Source organism: Borostomias antarcticus, assembly GCF_949987555.1.
Source record: "Borostomias antarcticus genome assembly, chromosome: 10".
Classification (NCBI taxonomy): Eukaryota; Metazoa; Chordata; class Actinopteri; order Stomiiformes; family Stomiidae; genus Borostomias; species Borostomias antarcticus.
This window is the reverse complement of record NC_140243.1, coordinates 25,816,944-25,825,918: the sequence shown is the minus strand read 5'-3', so window position 1 is coordinate 25,825,918 and position 8,975 is coordinate 25,816,944. Positions and strand designations below refer to the sequence as shown.

At 46.6% G+C, this 8,975-nt stretch overlaps 2 protein-coding genes across 2 annotated transcripts; one reads left to right on the top strand and one right to left on the bottom strand.

The window, feature by feature from the left end:
• Positions 1-2,908: 2,908 nt before the first annotated feature.
• On the bottom strand, positions 2,909-4,804 carry LOC311314532 (uncharacterized protein). The gene is made up of 4 exons (XM_084444930.1): positions 4,739-4,804; positions 4,570-4,623; positions 4,110-4,260; positions 2,909-3,920 (listed from the first exon to the last, which is right to left on the bottom strand). Exons 2-4 carry the CDS (start codon positions 4,607-4,609, stop codon positions 3,344-3,346), a joined length of 768 nt encoding a protein of 255 aa, XP_084301056.1. The 5' UTR covers positions 4,610-4,623; positions 4,739-4,804; the 3' UTR covers positions 2,909-3,343.
• Positions 4,805-6,954: 2,150 nt separating this feature from the next.
• On the top strand, positions 6,955-8,675 carry LOC311314671 (uncharacterized protein). Its single transcript, XM_084445110.1, has 4 exons — positions 6,955-7,018; positions 7,143-7,196; positions 7,355-7,505; positions 7,852-8,675. The coding sequence occupies exons 2-4, from the start codon at positions 7,157-7,159 to the stop codon at positions 8,426-8,428; spliced, it is 768 nt and encodes a 255-aa protein (XP_084301236.1). The 5' UTR covers positions 6,955-7,018; positions 7,143-7,156; the 3' UTR covers positions 8,429-8,675.
• The last annotated feature ends 300 nt before the right edge of the window (positions 8,676-8,975 follow it).

Here is an 8,975-nt window from a genome sequence, read left to right as displayed (position 1 = left end):
TGTCTTCATGGTTGTCCTCACTGTCATTGGTGTAGAGACACACAAGATGTACTGCAAACTATCTTGCAAAAATATAAGCAAAAATATACATAAACACAAAAATGCTAAAATTCTCTCTCTCTCTCTGTCTTCCAGTCTTAATTTCTCTATTTTTCTATCATAAATGTTGTCTGTATCTGTAATGTTATCTGTATCCATCTCTCTATTTTAAATAACTTGGGCACATGACGTCATTTTGTTAATATAATAATCAACATTAAGAACATGTCGTGGTAGTTTGAATCACTGCACTACACATGTGCAAACATACACAGTTTGACCACCAGGTGGCAGGGAAGCTCTGGAAACAACGTGCTTGAGTCATCGTCATAACGCCATAACAATAGGTTAGGACCCGCATGTTCATTGCTTTGAGTCATAAGTTATCACATCGTCTGTAAAAAGCACAGGATTAAGCAATAATACAGATGTTGTCTGTGTTCTTGTACACTGGCATCCCTGTAATCACACAGCCCCTACATTGCACGCACACCGCTCTGGTCATATCCAGTCATCAGATCCGAGGTTACCAGAGGTCATTGGGGAACATTAACTGCAGGGTTGCAAGTACTGTGAACTTAAACTACTCCACTGATGAAGGAACAATGAGTTGTTAGATCAGGGTCTAACAAAGGCCCTCGGCCCTCCTGAGTGATAAGAGCCATGTGAATAGACCCCTCCGGGGGGCCCGTTTGGGTGCTGTTCCCATGCAGGTGAGTAGAAAAGAGAGGGAGTGGTCACCGTGAACGAGCTTTGATGAGGCTGTGTAGTCTGCATCTTTATGGGTGATTAGGAGGAGAACTGAAAGAAATAGCTGGTTTACCAAACTGTGGGCCTGAAACAGGAAAAAGGTGTCTTTGTACGTTGCCTGTCTGGAAAGCACAAACTGGCCTAATTTACTAACAATCATTTATTGTGCGTGGCTGGAAACTAGCGCAACTAGCGTTATCCCTCCCTCCCGACAGTGTTGGCCTGCATCTCTCTGTTGACACCACAAGGACAGCAAAATCAGCCAATCACCCAATCAAGGACACCAAAATCAGCCCGCACATCTTCACTGCACAAGTAGAGTAGCGTTGAAAGCAATGGACTCCCACGCGGGAGACCGGGGTTCAAGACCCGGTGGGGATGACTTTATGGGACTATACCCCAAACCTCCACACTTTCACTCTGACCTTTACCCCTTGCCTTATAGGTCAGATCCTGTCCCAACCCCAACCCTTATTCTAACCCTAACCCACACTAGGGACTGGAAGAAGGACACCAAAACCAACCCGCCGATCTCCACTGCACAAGTAGAGTAGTGGTCAGAGCATTGGACTCCCACCTGGAAGACCGCGGTTCAAGACCTGGTGGGGATGATTTTATGGGACTATACCCCAAACCTCCACACGTTCATCCTTTCACTCCAATCTTTTTATCTCTAACCTAAATTCCACAAGTAGAATAGTCGTCAGAGCATTGGATTCCCACACGGGACATTCTCAGAGATTATCGTCTATTTACTTTACCACTTAAAAGGAAGTGCTTACAGCAGGTAATGAATGTTACAGGAATCATCAATGTAACTGCTTTAACCACTGACCACTACCATTAATGTTATGGAAGCTGCTGCTAGTTGTTGTGAGCTCATGAGCTAACTGGCTCTCCCGCTTTTATTGTGCTGGATTAGCATTGAAAGCATTGGAACTGATGTGTCCAGGCGACAAGACCTATCTTAATTTATCAGACATTATTTCATGTCATTTCAATTCACCGCTATTTCAGTGGCATGACTAGCTTCCATCCTACCACTCCTGAACAGAAACAAGCCAGCCACGCACATAAGCCAGGCTGGACCTGGCCTGATTACTCCACTACGTGTTGAGTCCCAGAGAGACAGGATAACCAGGGGTATAAGCCATTGTAAATGGTTTTCAATATTCCTGTTGGATATGTGGCATCGACGTACAAACTTGTTCTTCTAATCCAATCGGTGTTGTTCCAGTGTGTCCCCTGGTGAGACCACCCCTGAACGAGTCACCCTGACACCTTACTGCCCTGTGCCTTTGAAAACGGTGTGTTTCCTCTTTGTGTGTGTGCGTGTCGCGTTGTCACTGGACTCTGCCCCTCCACGCTGGACCCTGGCGATGATGGGGGTGTGACGTGTCTGGTGTGTGTGTGTGTGTGTGTGTATTCTACTGTCATACACTAGCTCATAAACACTAGGACAAATCTTAGACTACGGTATGCCTTAGAATAAGGGAGTAGAGAGAGTTTACTCATGCTAAGTGGTGGTCGTCCGTCCTCATAGAACAACAGACTGTTGGTTTTATCATAATTAAACAATGGCTCTGAACAGCTGACCTCTGCCCTGTTCCCTCAGTTCCTCTCAGAACCATGTAGAGGAAGAGCACGTATGGCCTCAGCCAGAGGCCTGTTACCTCTCAGCTCTTCACAGCGCAAGTCAGCCCTGCCTCTGACAGGTAAACAGACTGAGTTGCGCCAGAACCAGCAAGCTGGGACATGTGAAAGGCACAGCGCGTGTGTGAGACTGGATATACCAGCTGCTACCATGTGAGATGGAGGGATCAGAGAGAGAGAGAGAGAGAGAGAGAGAGAGAGAGAGAGAGAGAGAGACGGCATGTCAGGACCTGGGGAGGCCCAGTCCCAATCTTTACAGCAGAGGAACTTACCCACAACAGCAACAGCAGCGTAAATCAGATGGCAGATGCTGGCTTCCTATCCCCTCACATTCATAGTATTCATTTATGAGGTTGTCAATGCTCTTTAGTACAGTATTTAGATGTAGTATTTGTTTATTAAGAAACATAGTTAAAATGATCCTCACTATCTAATGATACAAACATTGTGTAATGACATATAGATGTCCTTGAGTTACACAGTGAGTCTAGATAATGTTAACTTCACCTCAGAAGGGCACAGGAGAGCCACACGATGACTAGACCAGAGTGCACTAACAGAAGAGGCAGCACGAGTATGTGTACAATTCTAAACACTTTATTTTTTTGTTATAAATGATTCAAATTACAGCAGTCGACATTTTCTAAACTTCCACAGCACAAGCTAAAAACACATATATACATGTTGGACAAGCACAAAGGTTGGTTTCCACGTTCTCACCTTGCGCTATTCAATAAATACTTTATATTATTATGCCCAGTTGGGTTGTTTTACAGTGCAGTTCAGAATCACTCTGGGTCTTTTCGACGGCCAAGCAGAGGGGCAGACAGGTAGGTGGAAGAAGGGCCGGCTAGGCCTCATGTCTTGGACAGTAGTGGAGTAAAAGTGTGCTGGTTGTGATTTAGTTGGTGTTGGTGAAGCTCTGGTAGAGAGCGGCCAGCTGGGCTTTCAGGTCCTGGGCGTAGGGGTCCAGCTTGTCCCTCAGGTCTTCAGCGTAGGGGGACAGGCTCTGCTGCACCATCTTGGCCCTCAGGCCCAGCTGGCTCTGGAGGTTATCAAGCAGGGGGGCCACGCTGTTCTGGAAGTCCTGCAGGCGCTGGTCCACTCTCCGCTGGAGCTCGTCTGTGTAGGGGCCCATCTGAGACTGCAGGTCCCTCACGCTCTGCTCCAGGCTGCTCTTCAGCTCCTCGCTCTTCTGCAGAACGGTGGCCTTCAGAGCCTCGGAGTCCAGAGACTCTGTGTAGGGGGCCAGATCCTGTTTCAGCTGCTCCACCCTCTGCTGGATCAGGCTCTTCAGGTCCTCAGCGAAGGGCTCCAGTTTCCCCCGGGCGCTGCTCAGTTCCTGGACCAGATTCTCTCTCAGCACCTCGGCCTCCTGGGTAATCTTTGTCATCAGGTCCTGGGCCAGAGGAGGGAGCTGCTCCTGCAGGGAGACAGCGTATTGGCTGGCCAGGTCAGCGCTCGCTGTGATGCGGGCACTGCGCGAGAGAGAGAGAGAGAGAGAGGAGAGAGAGAGAGAGAGATCGAGAGAGGAGAGAGAGAGAGAGAGAGAGAGAGAGAGAGAGGAGAGAGAAGAGAGGTCAGGTAAGGCTATGGTTCTAGACATCTTTGAGGTCTGAGAGATTTCAAATTCCCACACCGTTCATCAGACCTGTTTCACAACTTACTTGGCTTCCTGTCCCATCTGGGACTTCCTGATCATCTGGACAGTGTCTTCAGCGGTCTTGGTTGCCTTGGTGACATAGTCCCAGAAGGCATCAGTCAGCTGCTCCAGCTGGGGCTTGGGCTCATCAGCGTAGAAGAGGTTGGCATGGCAACCTGTAGGGTCATTGCTGATAGTGAGTCCCAAGGTGAACAACTAAACCACCTCCAACGATTGGTCCGTCACCCATGGGGCCATACAGTAAGTAGCTTAAGTATTTCTTGCCTTTGAAACTTTGAGGAAGCATATTGATATTTCTACTTTGCACTCTGCATGGTGATAAATGGTCAAGGTTTTGTCATATATCTGGGCTTCCCTAATGAGTTGAATTCACAAAGCAATCAGCACTGATTTGATTTGAGATCTAACTAGGCTATGATCACAAGATAACATCATAAGAGGTTGTTATATAACATGTTACTTACCAGACAGCACAGCAATAGCAAGCACTACAAACACCTTCATTATTGTGTTTCTCTCTGAAAAACAGATGCAACATTGATCAGTTGGACTTCATATTTCAAACATCATTTCCTTTTTTCAAATATTTCTGTTAACATTTTGTAAGCGGTTGAAAGTGGGTGTAATTCTCACCTGTTCTCTGGCTGTGTCTCTGAGTGGACCGGTGTGTGTGTGTCTGAGTGGACCGGTGTGTGTGTATGTCTGTCAGACTGGGCTGTGCAGTATATATACTCTGGTCATGTGAGAGTTGTAGCAGAGAGACAAAGTCCATCAGAATCTGCCATGTTGTCACTGTTCCCGCCTTCCTCCCTCTGGCCACCTGCCACTCCTGGGACTGCCTCACGATGACGGGACCCTCACAATAATACATGTGCACACACAGGCAGGCAGACACACACACACACACACACACACACATACACACACATACACACACACACACACACACACTATGTATTCCTATTCTTCCTTCTCTGTACTGAAGAATTTCCCCAAGGGGATTAATTAAGTATGTATGTATGTATGTATGTATGTATGTATGTATGTATGTATGTATGTATGTATGTATGTATGTATGTATGTATGTATGTATGTATGTATGTATGTATGTATGTATGTATGTATGTATCTATCTATCTATCTATCTATCTATCTATCTATCTATCTATCTATCTCTCTATCTATCTATCTATCTATCTATCTATGTATCTGTGAATGTGGTGGTGTGTTGTGTTCATCTATCCCACCAACAACCACGGTCACTGGTTGAAAACTGGGCCTGGAAACTGACAACATCTCATATGTTTTTCATTTTACATTTCATTTCCATTTTGGGTATGCAAGTAGAGCGTGCAAACTGGCAAAGGTAGTCTAGGAAGCAGTCATGTGTCCAGGTACCTCATGGCTGACCGCCTTCAGATGACCAGAAATAACCTCTGAGTGATCCACACGTTGACTTCTGAGAAGGTCAAGGCATGAAGGAAACTCCACAGGTCTGAGTCGATTGAACCATCTTCATCATGTGTGTGAGAAAGGGTGGGGAGGGAGGTGGCGGGGCGGGGGGGGGAGGGGGGGGGGGTATGGGGGGGTTGTCTGAAGACTACTGGGGGAATTGTGGCTGAGGCAGACGAAACGTTTTTATTTAGAGTTCTCCCACTTCTAACACCGAATCGAGCGGTCAACCTTTGCGCCACTGTGTCACACTAATCAATCAGCACCACAGCTGTTCTAAAAGAAGAGAAGAGATCCGCCTGGCGTCTACTGTTACTGTTTGAGGAATTAACAGCAAAATAGGAGAATTGAAACCTTCCCTGTTGCAGCATGTGTCCCCATGGCTCCTGAAAGACGGCAGTGCTTGAGGTCAACAGACCTTTGGCCAGAATAGTGCCACATACTGTAGAGGTGTCTGGACATTGACATCTCAGAGAAACGGACGACTCTACTGTAACCTATGAGTTACTGCTGATATGATATGATATTTTAATCTATAATGCGCCCCCCATCCAACTTTTGGAAAGAATAAACAAATGTACAGGACAACATTTAAGATGACATTTACAAACAACCAGCCAATCAGACAGACAGGGGGGAACATTTAAACATGACACCTCAGCCACACAACAGCACCAAACTAACTTGATCGAAACAAACGAACATCTTGATCGAAAAGGTGGGTTTTAAGCAAGGCCTTAAAAGTCCCTAAGGAATTAATGGACTTGATGTTTAAAGGTAGCTGCACAGTGTTGGCAGTTGGCAGAACAAACTAATACTGACTATAAAAGTGTGGACATATCTAATCAAAGCCTGATATCACAGCAGAGAGAGATGTGGTCTGTCTGGACAAAGTGCATCTGACCTTGATCTGTGTTGCCAGCAACACATCCTAGTGGCCAAAAACCTACTTTATATCAACCCTTTAGAATCGATAAACTTTCATTATTAGAAAGTCTTTTCTGGGTAGTTCATAAGTTAAAAACACATACTCCCACAAAATTTGAGAATATTTAATCTGTGTGTGTGTGTGTGTGTGTGTGTGCGTGCGTACGTGTGTGTGTGTGTGTGTGTGTGTGCGTGTGTGTGTGTGCGCGTGTGTGCCTACATGTGTGTGTGGTGCGTACATGTGTGTGTGTGTGTGTGTGTGCGTACGTGTGTGTGTGTGTGTGTGTGTGTGTGTGTGTGTGTGCGCGTGTGCCTACATGTGTGTGTGTGTGCGTACGTGTGTGTGTGTGTGTGTGTGTGAGTTGTCAGGGTTGGTCAGTCTCGGGTGGTGTGAGAGGTTATGATGTGGAGCAGGGCCCCTGGACTTTGGGATCGTCAGTGCCTGGCCCTGTCAGGTGTGTGGTTGTATATATAGACACAGCACCACTGGACCAACACAGTCACTGGAGTCACCGGACCAACACACTCATACAGGTAAGAAATATACATTCATTCAACTGTTTTTGTTACATCTTTGATTTTGTAATGCTCCTAGTAGAAAACTTTAATTTATTTTCATGATTATGTTAGCATACTTATGATTTTTTTTTTTTTACAGTCTAACTGAAAACCATGAAGGTCCTTGTGGTGCTTGTGCTGGCGGTTTTCACTGGTGAGTAAACATTTGATCACAGACTAATGAAAATGAATAATTCCGAATTTAAATAGATTTGGCAGTCATATGAAGATAGATTGATAATTATTCATGAATATCTACAACCATGATAAAGTGTAAATAGAGCCGTCAACATTAATCTGTTGTTTCTACAGGTTGCCATGCCAACCTCCTCTACGCCGATGAGCCCAAGCCTCAGCTGGAGCAGCTGACTGATGCCTTCTGGGACTACATCGCCAAGGCAACCAAGACCGCCGATGACACTGTCCAGATGATCAGGAGCTCTCAGCTGGGACAGGAAGTCAAGTAAGTCATGTGACAAGTCTGATGTCACAATGGTGGAGCTCTAAAATATCTAGAACAGTGACCTTACCTGACCTCTCTTTTCTCTCTCTCTCTTCTTTCTCTCTCTCTCTCTCTCTCTCTCTCTCTCTCTCTCTCACCTCTCTCTCTCTCTCTCCTCTCTTGATCTCTCTCTCTCTCCTCTCTCTCTCTCTTCTTTCTCTCTCTCTCTCTCTCTCTCTCTCTCTGTCTCTCTCCTCTCTTGATCTCTCTCTCTCCTCTCTCTCTCTCTCCTCTCTCTCTCTCTCTCTCTCTCCTCTCTCTCTCTCTCTCCTTTCTCTCTCTCTCTCTCTCTCTCTCTCTCGCGCAGTGCCCGCATCACAGCGAGCGCTGACTTGGCCAGCCAATACGCTGTCTCCCTGCAGGAGCATCTCCCTCCTCTGGCCCAGGACCTGATGACAAAGATTACCCATGAGGCCGAGGTGCTGAGAGAGAATCTGGTCCAGGAACTGAGCAGCGCCCGGGGGAAACTGGAGCCCTTCGCTGAGGACCTGAAGAGCCTGATCCAGCAGAGGGTGGAGCAGCTGAAACAGGATCTGGCCCCCTACACAGAGTCTCTGGGCTCCGAGGCTCTGAAGGCCACCGTTCTGCAGAAGAGCGAGGAGCTGAAGAGCAGCCTGGAGCAGAGCGTGAGGGACCTGCAGTCTCAGATGGGCCCCTACACAGACGAGCTCCAGCGGAGAGTGGACCAGCGCCTGCAGGACTTCCAGAACAGCGTGGCCCCCCTGCTTGATAACCTCCAGAGCCAGCTGGGCCTGAGGGCCAAGATGGTGCAGCAGAGCCTGTCCCCCTACGCTGACGACCTGAGGGACAAGCTGGACCCCTACGCCCAGGACCTGAAAGCCCAGCTGGCCGCTCTCTACCAGAGCTTCACCAACACCAACTAAATCAGACCCTAACCTACAGTTTGAATATAATGCTACTTTCAAGCTGAATTCTCCCTTTGACAACCGTCCCAAGAACGTGTCCATCTTGTCAATAGATTGAGTGATAAGTTTACAGCCCAAACATAAGAAAGCTGATGCTTGTGGATGTTGGAGTTGTTTGTTTGCTGAATGTGGCTTTGTGACAGTGGTGCTTTTTTGTGTTCAACTCTCTTGTGTTAAATTTATGGAAATAAAAAAAATGCAAAACTTAAAATGACGTGTGTGTGTGTGTGTGTGTAGGGTCTGAAGAGGAAAGTAATTTAAGGGCAGGCATTCTCACACATGCTCATGACAGTATGAAAGTCAGCTTCTCTATGGGTTAGTCCTCCTGGTGGTCAAAGTGTGGAAATGCATCACGATTCCTTATCAGAACTCAGATTCTCTGACAGAATGAACAGATCTCCACTCAATGTTGATGCATTTTAAATACAATATATCGACTAATAAGTCAACATCAAGGACTACTGTACCACAACTAGAGCTCTAAAGTTTAAACTAAACTAAAGTT

Coding starts and splice junctions, on each gene's coding strand:
- LOC311314532 (XM_084444930.1), bottom strand. CDS start 4,609: ATGAAGGTGTTTGTAGTGCTTGCTATTGCTGTGCTGTCTG. Junction 4,261..4,569: donor TGCTATTGCTGTGCTGTCTG/GTAAGTAACATG, acceptor ATGACCCTACAG/GTTGCCATGCCAACCTCTTC. Junction 3,921..4,109: donor CAGATGGGACAGGAAGCCAA/GTAAGTTGTGAA, acceptor TCTCTCGCGCAG/TGCCCGCATCACAGCGAGCG.
- LOC311314671 (XM_084445110.1), top strand. CDS start 7,157: ATGAAGGTCCTTGTGGTGCTTGTGCTGGCGGTTTTCACTG. Junction 7,197..7,354: donor TGTGCTGGCGGTTTTCACTG/GTGAGTAAACAT, acceptor TTGTTTCTACAG/GTTGCCATGCCAACCTCCTC. Junction 7,506..7,851: donor CAGCTGGGACAGGAAGTCAA/GTAAGTCATGTG, acceptor TCTCTCGCGCAG/TGCCCGCATCACAGCGAGCG.